Here is a 21504-nt window from a genome sequence, read left to right on the forward strand (position 1 = left end):
AAAGATCTGGATACATTACACAATTACAATGAAATCCAAGCCAACACTTTATTTGATGATGTTATATTTGATTCTCATCCAAAATGTGTAAATTCTGGATCCTTTTCAGAATTATTCGGCTTGTTTTATCGACAAGACGGATTTATAATACACATTTATATCTTCTGTACTGTGGTCTGGTGGGCTCACCCCTGATTTCCGCACACTTCCTCGTGGTTTAGGTACGGGCCGGCTCGACGTGGTGTCAATGACCTCTGACCCGGGGCCCACTGGAACTCTGTGGTGCTGCTTTGCCCTCTGGGCCTGAAGAGCCAGCTGATAGGCCACCTCGAACGCCTGTCCCAGCGTCAGTATAATCTCATAGGTCAGGTTCTGAAAGAGGGCGGGAGAGAGGTGTGTCGTTGTCAGTAGCTGCAATTCTTTAGGTTTGTCTGCAGTGAGGCCACATAACGGAAGGACGAGAGGACGACTTATTATGCCTATCAACACACAGTTAAAATCTGCTATTTTGCGTTGGTTTTTATCAGTGTTTCTCTATGTTGGAAAATATTAAACACATGGCAGCCCTCTGTTGACGTTGCCGCTTGGTTGTGTTGCTGTAAATAAACACAAACTGGCTCAAAGAATTCTAAGTAGGAGCTTCAGCCCAGTGGACAGGCACACGCACACGCACACAACACCGACACACACAAAACACCTTTGGTCCGCACTGCCATTCCAGACTTAAAGATGATGTTAGTGAAACTAGGGTGTTACCAAGTCATCCTATTCCTGACAGGAAATGGAAAGAACATCCTTTTCGAAATTCATAGGATATCCTCCTCCCATAGGATATCTTTGAAGTATTTCTGTGTGATATGTTCGCAGTGATGTCAGGTGCTAGCTAACTAGCAATGGCATCATTAGCCTAATAATGATAAACAATGCCGGATGCAGGATGGCAAAACAAATCAAACGTGGATTAAACCCAGTGTTTCCCTTCCCCTCTAATGAAAGACCCAAGCCCACTGCAGTCAAAACACTGCACTGGGTAAAACTGGTTAACCCCCGCCAACAGTGTGTGTGTAGTATAACCCACAGAGCTTTGTTTGTGTTGCCGTTTGTGTCAATGTCTCTATTCATTTCCCTTTGTGCAACTGTATTCGTGTTTCGGTTGTGTATTGATTGGTTTTATGTATGGGTGGGGTCCCCCCTGATTGGCTTACCAGGTAGGCAAGCCATGTGTGTGGTCCAGCATCGGACCACACACACATGTTACCCCATCTGAGCACCAATATCCTGTGTTAAGCCATCTTTGTGTTATCCAGTAGTTAATATATGTAGGAATCATGATATTATTCCCTGGGATGAGGAAGAAGGAAATCAGAACATACCTACTCTGGATGACTCAAGTGTATGCAGCAGATAAGCAGGCTCATCAGGCTGGGCTAGTCAAACACAGCCAGACTCTTTTTTTTTTTTTATGTTTGCTATAGCTTTCTGCTAAATAACTTTGCCTTTATTTTCTATTTTAATACTAAAATGCCTTTTTAACTTTCTATTTTTTGCATATGTTTTTCATTTACTTACCTATTATTTAATTTAATTGTATGACACTGTTTATATGTGAAGCACTTTGAGTCTGCCTTGTGTAAATAAAGTTGCCTTGCCTTGCCTTGCCTTGCCTTGCCTTACTGACGCATGAACGACTAGAAGGTAGCAGTACAGGCTAATCATCAGCCCATAAAGCATTAAGGCACTTGGGACAACAAGAGAAGCCTATGTGTAAGAATCAATCAAAAACTAGTGTAAGTAATAATTATTAAATAAACATTGCAGAAATTAAAAAAAAAGAGTTGGGTACGAAAAAACTAAAAGGTCACTTGCTTCTTTCTCCCCAGCAAAACTGTACCAGTTCAAATATAATGTTAGAAAAAAAAAATATATATATATTTATATACACATACCACACAACGGAGAGAGTGGGGGAATGTCGTAACTTTTAGTTAAATTGCAAACTGATTAATGCATATTCAAATTCTACACTTAGCACCTTAAGGTCGATTACGTACACCAGCTAGGTCTCTAAAATGAAAGTGAAGGTGGCATCAGCGGCTATGTTGGGGCCCTAGGTGTGACTCAGTCCTGAAGGGAAACAGGGGTGCTTCCCTGTGGGCCTGGAGCCCAAGGGGACGTGGACATAGCGGGGGGCAGGTGCTCACCACGTCCACGGTGCTGAACACGTGGCAGTAGTGGTGGCTGGTCTGCAGGTCCTTGGTGATGTAGGCGAACGTGCACAGGTCCTCTGGGTCCTGGGCCGCGCATGAGATGTTCCGGATCTCGTGCTCCGCGATGATGTTCTGCGCAGAAGAAGTCATTTGAGGACAAGACCATGTGATAACAGACGCAATTTGAAAGATTGCCTGCCAATCACACAAATCATTATCATATTTGAAAGGTTGCCAAGAACAACTTCTAATTCCTCTTCTTAAATCTATTTAGTGGAATATATTAATGTACATTATTTATTGAGATTGAAGTGACCTTGGCAATAAGGAAGGAGGTGAAGAAACAGTGTCCTTGTGGTTTTAATCACAGTGTAGGAGAGGTGGAAGCACACAGATAATTACAATCCCCCTTTTACGATGCCAAACCCATTAAGGGAAGAGCTCCCGTTCAAACCGGCCCGGCCTGAACCAACAGTTAGCCATTGACGACTGCCTTTTACCAGAAGGAAGTAACACAGAAAATAAAGAATGTACTTAAAACAAACCACGGCAGATAAAGGCTCTGCCTTTATATTTGCACATCGTGTAAAAGGGGAACACAAATTTCCCTTGTACAGTCTATCTTGGCTTATAAATCCGCTTTGGGATTCCCTGGGAAACTGTCAAGGGGTCGAACCTTATTGGCTGCGTCGATGAACTTCACCCCCTTGTAGGTGATGGAGAGGACGATGGTCGGCACCTTCCTCATCTGTTCCGTCGATCTCTGCATAGAGAAGGAGAACGACAGAAACAGGCCAGTCAGTTCTCCGATGTTTTCGCCTTAATGCAAAGCTCAGGCTCAACCGTCAGGCTCAGAGGCGTGCAACACGCCTTGCAGCAACCCAGGTTAAACTCCATCCCATGCGACATGTCATCCCCTCTCTCGTTCAACCCCTTCCCTATCCTACCCATAAAAACATCTACACAGATAATAGCACTTGACCGTACCCTCATTTTGGCACAAGCGTCCTGCGTGGACTCAGTGCCCCGCAGCTCCTTGATCAGCATGGAGCCCAAGTACTGCAAGGGAAGGAAGGACAGACAGACAGACAGACAGAACATAAGAGGAGCACAAGGGAACTATCCACAGGAAGGAGGATGAGCACCGCATCAACAGGGGCCCTTCCGCAGCACATACATTTGCCTCGTAGCCGCAGGACTCAAAGATGAGTTTCTCGGGTTGGTGATGCCAGTTCTGGACCGGAGCGTAGGGGGCGGCCTGGCTGGGGGGGCGCAGGGTCAGACGGGGCTCCCTGTAGCGATCCTCGTTCCGCTCCTGCTGGCCGGATGTGGAAGGAAACATCCACAGGCTCAGACCACGTTTGTTTCATCGTAAGGCTCCAGGCAAATATATTCAAATAATAACCACTACAGTGGAAACAAGTTGAGACAGCATTAACAATTCCAAATTAATTTCAAGTATATATGATTATAGTTTTGGGTCTGTATTCCAGTTATGCTTTGAGCTGCATGGATCATACATTCAATACATCAGGACACAATTTTCCGACGCTAAATGAAGTGGATCGGTTTTGTTTCGGGAGGATCTCTTAAGAGGAGCCCCAGGGCGGGGGGACCTACGTGGGTCCTGTGCCTCTCGCTGCGGGCCCGCTGGCCGGCCTCGTGGTCCAGGTCGGCGCTCTTCTTCCTCCCGGACTCGGGCAGGGGCAGAAGCAGGTCCATGGAGCGCCCCCCGGCGTAGGAGTCCAGGTGAGTCAGAGGGGAGGAGCTTAGCGAGCTGGGCAGGTCCTGACACTGGGAGGGGGAGAGAGAGGAGTGAGGACGGTATGTGGAATGACCCCCCAGTGGGGAACAATGGGGCTGTAGATACACTTTATTATTAGGGACACTTTGTGGAGCCACAGTTTAGGAATATAGCTTTGGCTGACAAATAATTTTTTAGCCAAAGCTATTCTTTTTATTTTTCAAGATGGGTACAGTGCACAAAATTATGTTAATCTTGTACAACAAGAGGATATACAATGTGCCAGGATATAGCAGATTGCTATTTTCCACCTGTAGTCCCTGGGCAAATGAACTTTGCATATGGTTGATGCAAATCCACTACTGGCAAATATACTATAGCACACTATAATAAATGTACAATAGTACATTTAATATGGTTCCACTATTTACATTGATGTTTCTGGCATAATCTTAAGAAAAATGGATTCATGAGTCAACCTTACTCATAAGGAATTGTGAACTGTGGAAGCAGAGAATCGATTTTAGCCTCACTAGGACTTTCTCTTTCTAACTTTGGTTTTTAAAGTAAAAATAAATAGAGCGAAGGACCACTTGCAACGTAAAGCCTTTCCTTACCCTGATCTGAGAGAGACGAGGCGGTTTGACCGGAGGCTCCTCATAGGGTCTCTCTGCTAGCGAGGCGATGATGCGTTTCCTGTGTCCTAGCAAGGCGATCTTCAGTACCTGGAGGCGAAGATTATGCATCATAAAATAAGTTATTATGACACCAGGGGGCCTTGTAGTGTCCTTTGAGTGAGCGAGCGTCTGTGTGTGCGCGCCACACGCTCACACTCACATTGACAATCTCCAGCTCCCACAGGGTCTTGACACACTCCAGTGTTCGGTATCCGCTGGCCAGGAAGTTGTGCAGGTACTCCTGCAGACCCAGGCTGTCCAGCCAGGCAGACAGGGACGTGTTGCCGTCACAGCCCAGCGCCTTCACCTGTAGGGGGCGGACACAGCCGGTCAACGGGGAGGACGATGAGGACAGGCCACATATTAGGTTCAGTTTTAAAAGATAAATGGTTTGACATAATAGTATGCTGCTGGTGGTTGCAGAACTATTGGTAAACTTTATAGAGAAAGAGAGATTTTTTTTTATACTTTACAATTTTTTTTATTAAATGTCACTATTCTTGAAAGTGCATTCTCTTTTGTATCAGTAAACATCTATGCATAATTCCATATTGCAAGCTATTTCTTTATAATAATATTGCATTATTTTCTAACATACATCGGTCTAATAATTTCTGGTTTGGTGGGACTAGGACTCTGTTGTATGGGAGGGGGCTTTTGTTATACAATATAACAGAAGAAGTCAGGGGGCTACCTTGAGTTCTATTGATTGGCTATGTAGCCATATCAAGGAGATAATCTGGAGGTAATAAGGGGGGAAGCAGCAGACACACAGGGAGCAGAGTTCATCTGGCCGACACACGGACGCTCTCTCACCTTGGGTAGGGAGCGAGCTGCGTGGAGGATCTTCCGCCTGTGGCTGGGATCCGTGATTCCAATCTCCCTCAGGTCCTGCTCTTCCATCACATTCCTTCCCTACACCACAATCAAAAACAAGGAGCCCGGGTTCAGAGGATACACTTAAAGGGACTACAAGTACGAATCAGAGACGCCTCCTTATTCCTGCTCCCTTTGGATGGTAAGTGCACTGCAGCCGCACACTGAGGGAACAGGGGTTCAAGATTCGTTGTTCGAGACAATAACAATCCTAAACCAATGTTAGCTATAATCATAAACAAATGTTAGCTATAAACAGACAGTGGGGGTGGTGTCTGAGCTTGGACGTCACTTCCTTCACTTTTACCGGCAGAACTGTCCCTGTTTAGATATAATACAGATCACCCTACAGGCTGTTTCGTCTGGGAGATCCGGGGTAGGTTTCATGTGTTGAGTTTAATGACATCCTGTTTGCGTTGCAATGGAAAAAAATACCTATATAGAGGCCCTTTAAGATGAGAAGGATACAAACTCTACACACCAATGTACGCATATTTGAAGGACATCCAGGAACATTTACAGGAGCCATGTTGATATCAGGCGGACCCATGGAGACTTTAAAACTGCTACCCATCAAACCAGAGGAGGTTGCATCTACTCAGCTGATTAAGTTAAACATACGTTAAAAACGTTTTCTTTTAAAGCTTTGGCAGACATTTGTTTTGCATATGGTTGATGCAAATCCACTATTAGCAAATATACTTGGCGCACTATATAAAATGTACAATAGTACATTTAAGGTTGTTCCTGTAGGGATGAATCCCGCAGAAGACGAGAGGCAGGGTGGTTATCTCATTAACCACTGGTTAATGAGAATGGATTTAGCCTTTGAGCTAGTCTACCTCTCTGAGTGAGGAGAAGCCGTCCTGGCTGCGCCCGTTTCAATGCATCGCTTGAATTGAGATTCAAGTGCATGAGGGGCGTTGGCACTGAGGAGGGGGGAGGGCTGGCTGCTGAGTGAGGGGGGGAGGGGGGGGTTGGGGTCAAACCCATCCTCGGTTACAGCCCAGCGCTACGTCAGCCCGGCGCTAAGCACCCCCCCAGACGTGGGGGGTGCTTAGCTAGGTGTGGTATCAATCCTGTTTGTTACTTTACTACAGCCATGGGGGGTACATAAGCAACAACTCCACTCATGTCCATTTATGTTTCTGCGTCCTTCATGGGCATCACTTTGCCACAGGGTAAGTGGTGCTGTGACTTTAATGGCCGCTCTCGGGGCCTGAGCAGATTTGACATTTGCCGATGAAGGTTTTTTTGTGGAGTGAACAAAGAGTACAATACTTGGGTATCGTCCAGAGGTTTCGCCTCTGGTACACAATGCAGCGCCTCGGGCAGATGGATGATAGGTGATAGATTAATCCCATAACACGCCCATTCTCCAGAGAGAGAGAGGTTAGGATAAGAGGGGATGGGTCTCTGTTGACCAAACCTGGCTGTCGGTTTGTCATGCAGACATTTTAGAGAAAAACCCAGCATGGAGGATAGTATGGGGGCTGAAGGACAGAGAACATGTGTGTGCGTGTGTGCAAGAGGGAATGTGTGTGCTACCATTAAGCTGCTTGGATAGTGCTGAGCCAGGCCATAGCTTTACAAATCTGTGTAGCGATATTCACAGCTTGCAATAAACCAATGGTCCAAAGATTTTTAATTACAGCCTATGAATTGGAGCATGGATTAAAAAAAAAGATACAAATGTAGGATTCAAACACAGATAAAAGCATGACAATATTAGAAAAGGGCAAAAAGAAGATGAAGAAGACAAAAGAGAGCATAATTGAAGAATGACTACATAAAAAAACGAAAGAGTTAAGCAAAACTGTAAATGAAGAAAGATCATATCACAAAGACGTTGGAAGAACTGTAGCATCAGTGAGACAAAGGAGAAGACCCTGGTGTAATCACAGGTGCGACCTACCCACACCGACCTGCTCAGAGGCCAGTTGGGGTTTCATCCTGTAGGGGGCGATACAGATATAGCTAAAGTAGCCTTTTCTCCATAGAGAACCATTATAATGCAAGTCTGTCAATCACATCATCATTATGTCAACTCTGTTACCAAGTCTCTGTGGTCTGTCTAAAATATCTATTATATTGATGTCGCCAAAAGCTTGGTCTTTATTTTATAAGTACATCCCCATAACAGCTTTACCTTAGGTAATAGCAGCATTTAACACCGCAGAAACCCATCACGAATACAGACCATCCCGGGTCACTCACGGCAATGTCAAAACTGCAAAGTATTCTCAGCTAAATCCATTCTGTTGACCCCATGTGGGTTCAATGGCAACTTTAGAGTCAATATGAGATGATTTGGTGGTATAAACCTCAACTGTCAATCCTTTCAACGTTCTGCCGCCGAATGCTCAAAGAGAGCGCCTCAGACGCCCTCCCCTATCTTAATCCGTGACAAAGAGATTAAAAGCCATGGCTTCATCACGGCGGTCTGACAGGGATAAACCCGCCCTTGAAAGAGCCCTGACTGACGGAATGAAATGATCTACCCTCTGGGAGAAGAAACTAAAATAAATGTTGCCTTCGCCGTCCGCCGTATCATTCATCCGCAGAGAAGAAAAGCTCAGAGTATTAAAAAACCCAGAGTGAAGAGTAAGAAGTATATCTCAAAAGACACACCACAGTTTGATTAATGGTGGTTTGGGGATGGTTGCTCCCTCCTCTTGTCTGGGGCGGATCGACTTTGGGGGGCGGGGGGCGATGTAATGCTATCATCAGCACAACCGGGACAAAGGGGGAAAATACATGTTCTACGTGTTTGTGTGTGTATGTGTGTGTGTCTTTGTGTGTTTGTAGGTGTGCGTGTCTGTGCGTGCATGTGCAAGTGTAATATGTAATGTGTAATGGTTAAAAGACTCTCCCTTGACGGTAAGGTCGTGATGCATTCGGAGGTTGGCTAACTCCAGCAGGGCCTGAAATAGACATCCTCTCCAGCATCTATCGAACATGTGCCTGAAGGAATAATGAACATGGAGAGGCTCTGTGGAGGCGTGTCGACCGAGTCCGTTGCCTTGAAAGCAAATTAACTCCTAACTCTCTTCTGGCAGGTACAACCACGGGAGGAAACCACCAAAATAACCCCGTTCAGAATGAGGGCGGGATAAAAGGATCCATTTAGGTTTGACGCCCGTGTCAACAACAGGCAGGACAAAACGCGAGAGCAGGTACTGCCAACTCCATTCATCAAAGCACTTGTCTTCCAGAGAATGGATAATGGATACGGAAAACCTCTGTGCTCTTCAGCACGCCTAGCCCTCACTGCTGCTTCTTCTGGGAGGACCACACCGTCTGGGTGACCGTACCGGTGTCCACATCTCTCCAGGGTTCACTTTCCAACGTCAAAAGTACTTTCTTTAACCCGTTCTATCGAAGAGCATTTATCACAAGCACACCACAAATGTAAACAAAGCACATAAGCAATTGAGTGTTTCTCCCCCCAGAGAGCCCGGACCCATTCGGGGCCACGAAGACTGAAGAATACAGAAAACGATCTCAAAATAATAATCAATAACTATATTTTCATGATATTGATTAGGATATCCGTGTTGTTATCGGCTACAACGGCCATGACAGACAGTAATTAGACAACGCTTACAAACAAACTAAACTGCAGAAGGTCAGACTCAAACGGATTTTGCATAGCTACGTGCATTATTTACAACGGTCTGCCCAATTTAATAAATAAAAACAACAACCACGACCTTCACTTTTGGCGAGAAACGGGAAAGAGATAAAGTTGTCAAGAAGGTGGTTTTTATGTGGGTGATTGATGGTCCACTGAAACCAAAGGGGCTCCTAAACAGTGCCAACCAGCCTGTGGCTGTTCCCCACACTAAACAGCCTCTCACTCCTCTTCTGAGTTCTCTAAATGGCCTTAACACCCTCACCGAGCATGAGTGCGCCCGCATCGGTGCACGTCATTAGCAGGCTGGTAGAGAGAGGTGTGTGAGGCAAGCCAGTGAGAAGGCAGAGTAGAGCTCTCGGCGCGTGACACACAGCCACAGATGTCTTATTTAGAAGCAGGATTCTGTGGATTGGCCCGGCCAGCTGTGGCCAGCCGTTCTCTCCCCCATCCATCCTCGTTACCAAAGGCCTGCTTTGTAGAAACAATGGCAAGGGGGAGCGGGCTGAATCACAGAGGTGTAACAGCAGGTGGTGTTATGGGGCACCGTGACCTTGCCGGCTCCAACAATAGCGTCTCAGACTCTCAGGGGCTGAGGTGGCCACCTTCGTTTAGGGAACACATAGATCACAGGTGACTGGAAGGGCACGCTATCGCTCTATGTGTGCGTGTGCGTGTGCATGTGCATGTGCATGTGCAACGCACACACCTGTTTTGCCAAAGAGTATTAATACTTAAGATTCATGGGGAATAAAAAAGAAAGACCATATCATGATGTTCTGAGGTATAAATAGATGCATTATTTATTTTCAAGTGTGATTGTGTTTTCAAGAGAATTAAAAGATAAATAGGAATTTGAACAGAGAAAACTGGAACGTTTTCACAAACAATCCAGATAAAAGGAACCTGGTTTCACTGCAGGGAATTTTGTGTTGAGGTTTTGGGAAAAAGTATTGAGGAGGAGGAGGAGGAGAAGGAGAAGGAGAAGAGGATAACAAGGAGGGGGGAAGGACCCCGGCGACGCCACTCACCATGTAGTGCAGGTCGTCGAAGCCGTTGAGCAGCAGCTTGCTCTCGTACTGCGGCAGCCCCACGTGCTCCAGCCAGTCCCCCACGGGCTGCTCCAGCAGGCGGCCGGCGGCGCCTGCAGACAGGGGAGGGAAGCGCTTCAGCAAGGAGAAGCCCCGGAGGCGGTAGCAGCGGCACTGGGAGGACGACACGTGGCACTGCCACATCATCCTGGGCCAGCACAGCCGCGGGACGCCCCAGCAGCAGGAGGCCAGGGGAGACAGGGTCCCTCTCTGGGGCGGCTCCCGGAGACGGGGGGCCCACCCGAGGTTAGAGCAAAACAGGGGGGGGGGGGTCGATGGTGGTGGTGGCGGCTGTCGAACTGCAGCCGACTTACCTACCCTCCCTCCTTTCCTCCCTCCCTCCCTCCCTCCCTCCCTCCCTCCTTCCCTCCCTCCCTCCTTCCTTCCCTCCCTCCCTCCCTCCGTTTGTCCGTCCCTCCGTCCGTCGCTCTGCGGAGGAGAGGGCGATTGGACCAATATTTGAAAGCTGGTTTGCTGCCTGCTTAAACACAATCTACACTACTGTAGTCTGGTAGCCATTGTCCAGCGCATGGTTGAAAGAGAGAACCAGGGTAAAAACTAAATCCAAAACTTTAAAAATGACATTTTTGAGTCCAATGCGGTCCAAACAGGAGCTTTGCTGAACGGCGTATATATATCCTTATTAAAGTCCAGTTAAGTCCATCCATTCGATGAGCGCAAAAGTGTGCAGATTCTTAGATCTTGTAAGTAGCAGCAATCCACGATACAGATGTGTAATAATCACCATAACAGAGTTCCCCCTCAACTCACAGCTCCTGCGTAGTCTGGATGTTAGACACACTAACACATACACACACACACAGACATACTCTTTAACTCCAGACAGGATTCTCCCACCTGAGCACACAAGTGTTCGTAAAGCAGGCAGCAGAATGGAGGAAAGGCAGTCGTGCCCACAGAGGATGGAACCGGCTAAGCTCTCACTGATTAATCACAAGCAGTAGACTCACACGTCACAAAAATTTCAACACTGTCACAACCCAGCAGCAGCTGCACAGCCAATTACTAAATTACAGATTAAAGGATATTTAATCAGTCAATTATACTTCAAAATGCAATCTGCATAAAATATTAAAAAATAAATCAAGCCAAAGTAGCATTCAGGTCAGGAACGGGTGAACACAATAAAACAATAACAGAATAAAGCTAAGGTCGTCTGTCCTTTGAGTATTTTTCCCCGGGCCCTCTCACGCTTCACCTGCCCAATGTAATCTGAAGACACACACACACGCACACATGCAGGCCCACACACACACTCGTCCTGCTCCTGGGGTGGCCGTCACACCCCGGTGACGGTGTTCTGCATCCCATACTCCGTAGCAAAAGAAAGATCCAGAGAGAAATTGGAAAGCGTGCCCAGAGCGGCTCCTCAAGGAGCTCTTCAGGACAACTCAACCCAGGGCTGAACTCTGAGCTCAACTCCTGAGAGCTCAAAGTCCCCCAGGAGGTGCCGTCTGCCTCCCTCTGTCTCCGTCTGCCTCCCTCTGTCTCCGTCTGCCTCCCTCTGTCTCGGCCTTATCCGGTTCCCCCGGTGGCAGGGATGTCTGTATTAGTGGTAGTGGAAGTTCCCTCCAGAGATGGGACTAGCGCCCATGTGCTCCTCCGGTTCCCCGCGCTAAGGGAGAAAAGAGCCGAGGCAAGAGATGCTGGGACGGCATCCTCCTATTGTCCTGAACGACCAGGAAGCTACAGCGCGCATTCTGCTTCTCCCTTCTCCCTCCCCCTCTCCCTCTCTCTCTATATTTTTTCTCTGTCCCTCACTTGCTCTTTCTTTCCCTCTCTCCCGTCCTCTCTCACTATCTCCCCTGCCACTCTCCTCACACCCTCCCTCCCTCCCTCTTGCTCTCTCTCTCCCTTACCCCGCCCTCCCACACACCTCTCTCCCTCCCTCGCTCACTTAACCCTCCCTCACACCTCTTTCCCAACCTCCCCCACTCTTTTTCCCCAGCCTCCCTCTCTCTGTCGCCCCCTTCACTTCTAACCCTCTTTTTCTCTCTCACTCACCCTACCTACCTACCCCCCTTAGTCTCTTTATGCCACACACACACACCCTTTTTCCCCACGTTCGCTCTTCCAGAGACACTGCTTGGTGGCTGCTCTTTGTGTGGAACCCGCTCCTTCGTCACGCTGAGATAAATGTGATTGTCTATTGTCTCCCACCGTTTCCCTTTCCCCTCGTCACACTGTAGATAAGTAACTTCTTATCAGCCTCACCCAAACCCAACACCCCACAAAAAATAAACCCTATTGTATCAGAAAATGTCCTGGAAGGAGTGTGGGGGACGGAAGGCACGCGGAGAAACAGCCCGGCCCACCGCTCGACAGAAGACGGAGGGGAATGACTTCGCTCTCTCCTCCCTGTGGGCGCCTCAGACTGGATGGATGGATGGACAAGATGATGGGCCCCCTGGACGGAGGCTGCCAGCAGGGCCCTTACCCTGATGGAGATGGAGCTGTGTGGGGGGGGGGGGGGGGGGGGTGAGGGTGCAGACGCATGACGGATGCTATTGGGTCCTGGCTTGTGCCGCATGCTCAAAAAACCAGACGCAAAATAAGAAGCTAGCCTGGGGGTGGGTGTTGGTGTGGCCGTGTGGGGGTCCGGTTTAACGCGGTGGTCTCGGCCCCACAAGGTCATGTGAGCTCATCTCCCCCCTGACACGCCGGTTCATATTTAACCCGGGGGGGCTTGTGTTTAGCAGGGCGAGGTTATGTACTGTGTCGGAGACAGTGAGGGGTGGGGGGGTAATGGCAGGGGTGTATCGCTGACAGCATTTGCGGTCGATTCTGGTTCTGGTTGACCGATGCAGTCAGGGGGAGATGGGGAGATGGGGAGAGGGGGGGGTCCTCTGGTGACCATCCATCAAGCTTAAGGACAGGTGGGGGACACAAGCTATTGCAGAGCGATACACTACAACAACTACAACTACAACAACAACAACAACTACAACGGCACTTTTCTACAGCAGATCCTCTGACTCACTGTTCCGTATTCAAGGCTCCATTCACAGACAAGAAAACACAACACAGGCCAGGCCATTATTGACACATCCAATGCACTAAACCCAAAATGGAGCGCGGTATCGCGGCGGCGCAGATGTGAACGTATTGTTATGCTGCTGGCGGTCGTGTCTCCGTCTCGCTTCAGAGAACACAACCCGCACTGGAACTTTAAATGAGGACACAAAACCTCTCTCTCCCCGACTCCCTCTGTCCCCCTCTCTCTCTCTCTCCTCCCCCTCGCTCCCCCTGCCTATCTCCCCCCTCCCTCTCTCCCTGCCTCTCTTCTCCCCCTCCATCCCCCTGCCTCTCCCCCCCCCCTCCCTCCCCCTGCCTCTCTTCTCCTCCTCCGATCCCCTCTCTCTTCTCCCCCTCCCTCCCCCTGCCTCTCTTCTCCTACTCTGTCCCCCTCTCTCCCCCCTCCCTCCCCCTCCCTCTCTCCTTCCCCCTCTCTCTCTCTCCCTCCCTCTCTCTGTCCCCCTCCCTCTCTCTTTCCATCCCCATCCCTCTCTCCCTCACCGGACCCTTATAAAGAGGACAGGTCACCGACGGACCAACCACTTCTCAGGTACACAGTTCTAGGATACAAAACGCATCAGACATAATACGGATGTCATATTGATCCTCTCCTCACGCCCGTCTCTTTAAAAAAAAAAAAGGACAGAAGAACTATACCCAACTGATAAGGTGATAGCTCTATTGTCAGCTCAGCTCCACGAGCGTCCGTCTTTACGCACGGCGGCTATTCCAGGTCTCGAGTCATGTGCTCACTTACTGGCCGAGCCGCCCCATGTCTTCCTGCCACCGCCCAGATAGGATGAATACCAAGGGAGGGTGGAGGGTGGTGAGGTGGGAGGATGGTTTACACATGGTGCTGGGGGGATGAGGGTAGGGGTGGGGGCGTAGGGTGGATTCCATAACATGAGCAACCGCAGAATAAACAAGGAGATCGGGTGACTGGAGAGGCTCTGGTGGTTGGAGTGAACCTGACAGTGGCATCCGCCCCACATACAACGAGGACACACAGACACGCGTGCTGCTGCACTAGACCTGCACCGCTACCAAAAGAAAAAGCTTTTACATGAATGAAAGAGTTACGTTATACAGTGTGTCAGGAAAGCACCGAGGCTGAGTCCTGACTCCTGAGCAACAAATATAGGAGTTGTATTTGTACGATTGGTTCTGATTAATAATCGTAGCACGCCCACGAGGGAATTCTCAACAGTGGATGATGAAAGTAATTTGGGGTAAAGGGTCAGCATTAGTGACCCCGCATGGATGGAGACGATGTGCAGCGAAGTGATTGGATAGTTACTCATTACACAGTGCATGGCGACGGCGTACTGTACCTGGCGTTGTGTACTGCTGGTCTCTGGTGAAATCGATGCCTGCTCCGATTAGTGTCATGATCTTCTCGATCTGAGGACGAGAGGAGACGCACGGAATCAGAAAGTGGAATGTGCATTTCTACATCACAAAAAAGGCCAGTTAGGATACATTATTAGAAGTAAATTATAAAAAGTTTCTCAATGCTGACGGCGAGTCAGTTAACCGTTTGAGACAAATATCCGATAAAGCCACTGGGGCAGGAAATGTGTTCAGATTTACCTTTATAAATGATGAATGTGTCTGCAATCAAAACGGTGGCAATTTACGCATGCCTCCAGGTGTCAGATTTGTTTTACATGATTGCAAAATAAAACTATTAGGAAATTGATGACAGCACATAAAGTGTATAGAGAACAGAAAAAGACCAAAAGTGCCTCTAGTTCTGGTTGGGATAATTGCATCAGTTGAAGATCATTCCAACACTGTTGGGAAAAACGTGTCCCAATCTCATTGTTAAAAAAAATGGAGGCTTTTATCAGAGTGAAAAGTGAAACATAGTGAAGACAGGCCCAGAGGCTCCCCAACCATCATGCCATCCACCAGTATAGATCATGCATTCTACATCTACCGGTCACCTACTATTGATTCCCAGTAACCATCACCAATGGAGCATGCACACACGCTCAAACATAGACACATACACATGCCCACGCTCACTCACTCACTGACTCACACACACAGCATTACTCCCTGAACACTCGGATCTGAGGCAGCAGATCCCCACAGTAGTGATATTACACCCGTCACACACAGTGACACAGAAGGATTATCCTGCCAATTCAATTCAGCAGTGTGTGTGTCTGTGTGTTTGTGTGTTATTCTGCAGATAGTACTGCCACACACAGACAAAAAAAATGATGGTTACAAAAACTGGCAGTGATTTCATTGTGTTTTTTTAAATCACATCATCAGTCACTGTCCCAATGTATCATATCCTTGTGAAATATGGGTGAGGGCTTTAAAAAAAAAATGTGCAAGATGGATTATTGGTCAGGTTAGACAGCCCATGTCTACTTTTTTAAAGTGTGTGCATAAAATAGAAGTATGGATGAGATGACCAATCCATCATTCCATTGTGGACCTAGGACCTGTACTAGATACTTAAGATAAAAGTTGCTCTATGAACCTCTGAATTAAGAAAAATTTAATAATTATTTGCAACTCTTAGTACTTTTACATTTTGTAAGTTATATATTCGGTGTAAACACCTTAGATAAAGGACAACGCATCTTCATCAAGAGAGCAACAGGTAATTATAATTCTGAAGTGCTCATAGAATGAATGAATGCTAGGATAAGTTGCCTTTTAGCTTTATCCTGAATTTGTGGCTGCAACAGAATATACATTCAAACAAGTTTAAAATAGAAGCAGAGAATGTTATTAAAATTCATGCATTCATTTAAAGGACTACTTTTTTTCAACCAGGACCCTATTTTCAGATAATTTTGTGGTCCAAGGGACAGTTTTTTAAACGGTTCCACAATTAAGCGCTTTAAGCGTCCCCCCCCCCCCCCCAAAAGCAGCCTGTAATGTCACCCTTTGTGGCAATTACCTCCCGTCAATGTATTTCCTATAAATGTGCTTGTTTTTGTCACAGACAGGCTCAGATTAGGATCAGGATCCCTGCAGAGAAATAAAATGTGTTATCCTTTCGCTTGATCCGGTTGTTTGTTATTGGGTCCAACTAAGCCTCTCTCCAGGAGAAGTCTCGGGAGAGTTGAGTTGATGCAAGAAGAGATATGTGTGAATGTGAGTGAGACCTGGAGAGAGGAGAGTGCGATGTGTTGGACTACAGAAGGCCTAGTTATTAAGTGTTACCTAAAGCATTGGGGCTGAGGAGAGTTGAGATTGTAATGTCTATAAGGGAAATATCCTGCAACAATGAGGTTCCAGAGAGACTTCTCCTTGAGGGAGACTTGGTTGGACACAATAACAAACGGATCAGATCAAGCGAATGGTAAAGAAACATGTTTGATTTCTCTTTGGGATCCCTTCCAACATATGAGGATACATCTGAGCTGTCAGTGGCAGGAGCAGCACTCCCAGAGGAGGTACATTGACGGGGCGAAATCGCCCCCCAAAAGATTACATTTCAACCCGTTTCCGGGTATCACGCTGCAACGTTCTCACCCCATGGAAACGCCGGACCAGTTTTAAAAGGATTCTGAAAATAAGGGCCAGGATGGAAATCCCAAAGTTTGCATTTAAAGCCATTGAAGAGAATAAAAAAATAATATAAGAACCCAAGAGTTTTCCGCATTCCAAAGAACAGCTTATCAGATCTTGAAATATTTCCGGCGTCTGCTTTCAAAGGAGAACAGGACAGGCCCAATCCCAGAGGTACCAGAGGAGATAATGTTGTATAAAGATTCCATCTTACGCTGTCAACAGAATTAGATCGCCGTGGCCGTAAGATGGGGGGGGCCATGAGGGTCTGCTGAAAGAAAGGGTTTAGGGGGTTTGTAGTATTATTGCTATTCGGTTTCTCAGTTGTAAGGAGGAAACTGCCAACTACTGTCTTGGAACCAGTCTTTGTGATTTATAGAGAGAGAGTGTGAGTGTGAGTGTGTGTGTGCTGTATCTAAGAGATATTAAATCTAAATCGAACGTAGTCTAGCGCTAATGGACACAGATGTATATCGATGGTACGACCGCTGAGTGAGGTGGAGAATGTTCTAAGTGTACTCCAAGGTGTCGAGGAGCACATTAAAGGAAAGATGAGATCAAAACCATTTTAAACAGACAAAAAATAAAAGAGAAAACGTCACCCTGAATCTTCCTCAAACCATCTAGAGTGCTCCGCACAGGAAACATTATCTTCACATGGCCGCTCCCTTTCCATTCCATACATTCAATGTAAATGTAATCCAGATTTTTACCCAAGAGGAATATACCTCAACCCTGTGTGTGTGTGTGTGTGTTCAAAGTTTTTTTTTTCTTTAGCAATGCTGTATTGAATCAAATGCTGTCGATTAGGATTCTGCACATAGGATGGATGGCAGGTGAGTCACACACACCCACCTCTGCTGTCTAACTCTGAGAGACACAACCTTCAGCTGTCTGCACCATGTGCTGCGCATCCCACAACTCAACACTCAACTTGAAACTTAAGTTGAAAGTGATCTCTAGTGCAGGGTTGAAGGATCCATAGAGTACAGAGTTGGAAAATATGGTTGTGTGTGCGTGCACACTGTCGGAAAAAAAATATTAATGATGAACATTTAGGCAAATGTTTGCGCACCTATAGTCAGGTCATTTGGTATTAACAGTCCTTCAAGGGCTATTGCAAATGTTTTCATTTAGTTGGAGAGGTTGAAAACATAGCTGAAATCGGTATAATCGAAGATTTCAAATGGAAGTGTGAATGATCAATGTGTGGATTTAGAGGTGATTAAACATATGTTGCTTACTTGTTACATAAAGACAGATTTCCATTCTGTGTTTGTACCAAACCAACCCTGTAGAGAGCATGAAGGCACAGGCTGTTCTTGTAAAAACAATTCGAATGTGTAGCTGTCCACTATCCAACTCAAATATGACTGAGGAAGAGGCATAGATAGATAGATATATACTTTATTAATCCCGGGGGAAATTCAAGAATATTGGCGTATAACACTGGAATACTGAATACTGGAATTCTAGAATACTAGATCTGCCTAACTACTGCACGTTTATTCTGCCCTGCCTCAGATAATCTCCCGCAAATACCAAAAATAATGTACCATCAACTAAAATGTAGCTAGTCAAACCTAAACCATTTCAACCCCCGCTGAACGAAGAGTGTTCGCTCGGCCGTTTACTTAATCGAGTTAGTTTGCAGTGGTCTCACACAGAGCTGTTGTTCTCGGTCTGATAATGAGGGTGCAGCCATGTTCCACTCCCATGAAAGCGTGGCCGCATAACCTCTGAACCGCGGTTCGATCTCCCCAGGAGACAGACGCCAGCTCAGAGTAATGAGACACAATGGTGATAATCAACACGACATCCATGGAGATGTCCGTGCTAACCAATTCCCCCACCGCCGTTGGTCCCGTCTCTCCCAAAGCAGATGAAGAATGAGGCAACAATACAGCGGACGTTCTAGATAAAGTTAAGGTCCTTCGCACCATTGCTAAAGCTATGTTTACAGCCAGTTAGTGCTTCCTCTATAAAAACTACTGTGCTGAGTCTCGAACAACACCTTGAGCATGGGCGGGCGTGGGTGTGTGTATGTGTGTATATACTGCCGAAAATACTAAAATGCTAGCCTATGCCCTCTGCCCGGCAACAAATCAGTGCAGGGGCAGCATAACCTCTTCCAATCGTTTCTTTCTAGGGAGCAAAGTGCTATTTAGCCACCGACAATTGTGCCCGGTGATTCGATCAAGGAGAAACGCATACAGAGCAAAGAGCTCTCAAGGTTTATGTCTAAATAAAAAGAAAGTCTTTTCAGATATTCAGAAAGATAGAGAAAGAAAGAGTGAGACAGAGACAGAGAAACAGACCGACAGAGAAGGAGACAGAGAGCGAGAGCGAGAGCGAGAGCGAGAGCGAGAGGGACAGAGACAGAGAAGGAGACAGAGAGAGCGAGAGCGAGAGAGGGACAGAGACAGAGAAGGAGACAGAGAGAGCGAGAGAGCGAGAGCGAAAGAGAGTGAGAGAGAGAGAGAATGAGACAGAGAGAGAGAAAGGGTAATCAAACATTTATGTCCGTCAATAAGCAGCCAGGAGTGGAGGAGGCTCCATTGTGAGAGGGGGGTCTTTGGAGAGCGTCCGGACACAATGGGCAGTGGGGTCACGAGTCATCCAGGGGGGGTCAGAGGTCAACAGCTGCCACGCTGGGGGAACGAGGATGGATCGCCACAGACGTGCGATGGCAATGAAAAAGGAAACGCAGGAACACCGCACACAAACTCCTCTACTCTCCAGCAGCATCCCCCTATTAGTTTACAGAGATCCAAGACCTGCCAGGGGTATCCAGCACCGTCTCCCTGAGAAGTGAAACGTCAGCTCCGGTAACGCATGGAGGTGGTCCCGGCCGTGTGGGGGGGTGGGGTGGGGGAGAGAGAACCTGTTCAGGGTGAAACCAAGGGCGCCACTTAGAGTGCCCAGAGAGCTACTCCCGCTCTATTGGGCTGGCACCAGACATGCCCACCTCTCCTCTGAGCAGCAGGTGCCAACAACTCCATCCTCCCCCGGAACAACGCAGTGTCAGCAGCACCACCCACCAAGCCCAATGTGGATCACCGCGATATTAGTAAACACATTTCTTATTTTTGGCTCGTGACTTAAGCCGCTCCGCCGCTTCCCCGGCCCCGCTGACAGACGAGACAACTGTGGAGCTCAGAGGACAACTGTCCCACTATAGGCCACCTTCGCTCCAGAGGAGGCGATGATGGGTGAAGCGCAGGGGGCGACCGACTAAGAGAATTCAGAGTTTGTATCGGTCAGAGAGCAAGAAATGTTTCCCTACGGAAAGAGGGAATGAAAGATGTGAGAAAAGTAATGTCTATAACCCAATGTGTGTGTGTTTCTTTGTATTGCACAATAAGTCAATGTGTTGTATGTTATCATTTGTATAAATATGTGTACTTGCTTCATGGATTATCCACTAATTTATGCACGTATTCATTTCAGTTTAATTTCATGCTTTACCGACACATTCTTTCATTTAAATGTCATGCCAATAAAGCTTTATTGAATTGAATTGCATGCCTTGTGCCTCCTGTGGTTGGGCTGTGCTCTCTCTCTCTCTCGCTCGGTCGCTGTCTTTTTCGCTCTCCCTTTCTCTCTCTCTCTCTCTCTCTATTAGGAGGTCCCGAGATGCAAGCACCAGCGTAAAACACACCTGCACACGAGGCCTTCATCCCATGAGGTCAGACCCCCTGGTGACTGCAGCACACAAACCATTCACTCATAAATGGTTTGAAAAGGGCACAAACAGAGCACGTCAACAAAAACGAAACAGGGACTCATACTGCTAAGGTGCCGGCAGAGGTAGAGAAGCAACAGAGGATCAGTTGTTCAGAAGAACCTCAAGTCCATGAGGGAAGCCATTGTATCAAAGACCTCAAATAAATGTTATGCCCCTCAAAACATTTGTGTTGCTTAGAAATTAAGAGATCAGCTCAATAGAAACACCGGCTCTATAAAGAGACTGATGACAATGAAACAACCAAAGAAACAGAAATAAAAGAAAGCATCCAGCCCAAACACTCATCTGCCTGTTGCACTTCCACAGGGTGAAAACCGCTCCCATGGACCTGCAGCTTGTTAAAGTGAACGCCGTAAAGCCAATCAATACTCACAAAAGCTGGCTTCATGGTGGCTGCTGGGATCTGCTTGTGTTACGGAGGGACCACCAGAAATGAGAGTAAAACACTGAAACTCTGCTGTGGCTATGAGCCTGTGACCCCCCCCCCTCTCCCTCCCCCTCTCTCTCTCTTTTCCCAGCTGCAGCGCTTTGCCGGGCCACACTGTGTGCCCCCTGGATTGTCATGTTCATTTTGATCCCGGGACCGAGACAAACCCGCATTAGCATGCGCCTTACTCACAACTGCTCAGACACACACGCACGCACGCATACAACCAAGCACACACACCAGATTTGACTTGCATGAGGTCCTGGCCTATGCATCTCTCGATTTGGGGAACCAGGCTGTCTGTTTTGTGGCAGTGTGTGTGTGTGTGTTTGTGTGTGTGTGTGTGTGTGTGTGTGTGTGCGTGTGCGCCGTGTGCGAGAGTGTGTGTGGCCATGTGTGAATAAAACAATGGAGAGAAAAAATAAGATGGATGTAAAGACAAAGAGTTTGAGAACAAGCAGAGACGGTGTTTGTGTGCGTCTATGTGTGTGTCAGTGTGTGTTGTGTGTGTGCGTGTGCGTGTGTGG

General features: G+C 47.3%; 1 protein-coding gene across 8 annotated transcripts in view; it reads right to left on the bottom strand.

Annotated features, from left to right (window-relative positions):
• anks1aa (ankyrin repeat and sterile alpha motif domain containing 1Aa) overlaps nucleotides 1-21504 on the bottom strand; it is a 63734-nt gene that overhangs the window by 4894 nt on the left and 37336 nt on the right. For 6 of the 8 annotated variants that reach the window (XM_030362078.1, XM_030362111.1, XM_030362050.1 and 3 more), the window contains 12 exons: nucleotides 17017-17073; nucleotides 14597-14666; nucleotides 10170-10282; nucleotides 5445-5543; nucleotides 4789-4935; nucleotides 4569-4676; nucleotides 3828-4001; nucleotides 3385-3522; nucleotides 3195-3266; nucleotides 2884-2970; nucleotides 2202-2339; nucleotides 190-372 (listed from right to left, as the gene is read on the bottom strand). In XM_030362078.1, coding sequence (XP_030217938.1) covers nucleotides 190-372; nucleotides 2202-2339; nucleotides 2884-2970; nucleotides 3195-3266; nucleotides 3385-3522; nucleotides 3828-4001; nucleotides 4569-4676; nucleotides 4789-4935; nucleotides 5445-5543; nucleotides 10170-10282; nucleotides 14597-14666; nucleotides 17017-17073 — 1386 coding nt within the window. The remainder of the gene's footprint in view (nucleotides 1-189; nucleotides 373-2201; nucleotides 2340-2883; nucleotides 2971-3194; nucleotides 3267-3384; nucleotides 3523-3827; nucleotides 4002-4568; nucleotides 4677-4788; nucleotides 4936-5444; nucleotides 5544-10169; nucleotides 10283-14596; nucleotides 14667-17016; nucleotides 17074-21504) is intronic. The other 2 variants (XM_030362069.1, XM_030362087.1) reach the window with 2 other exon arrangements.

The sequence above is a fragment of the Gadus morhua genome, chromosome 1 (genome assembly GCF_902167405.1).
Source record: "Gadus morhua chromosome 1, gadMor3.0, whole genome shotgun sequence".
Lineage (NCBI taxonomy): Eukaryota > Metazoa > Chordata > Actinopteri > Gadiformes > Gadidae > Gadus > Gadus morhua.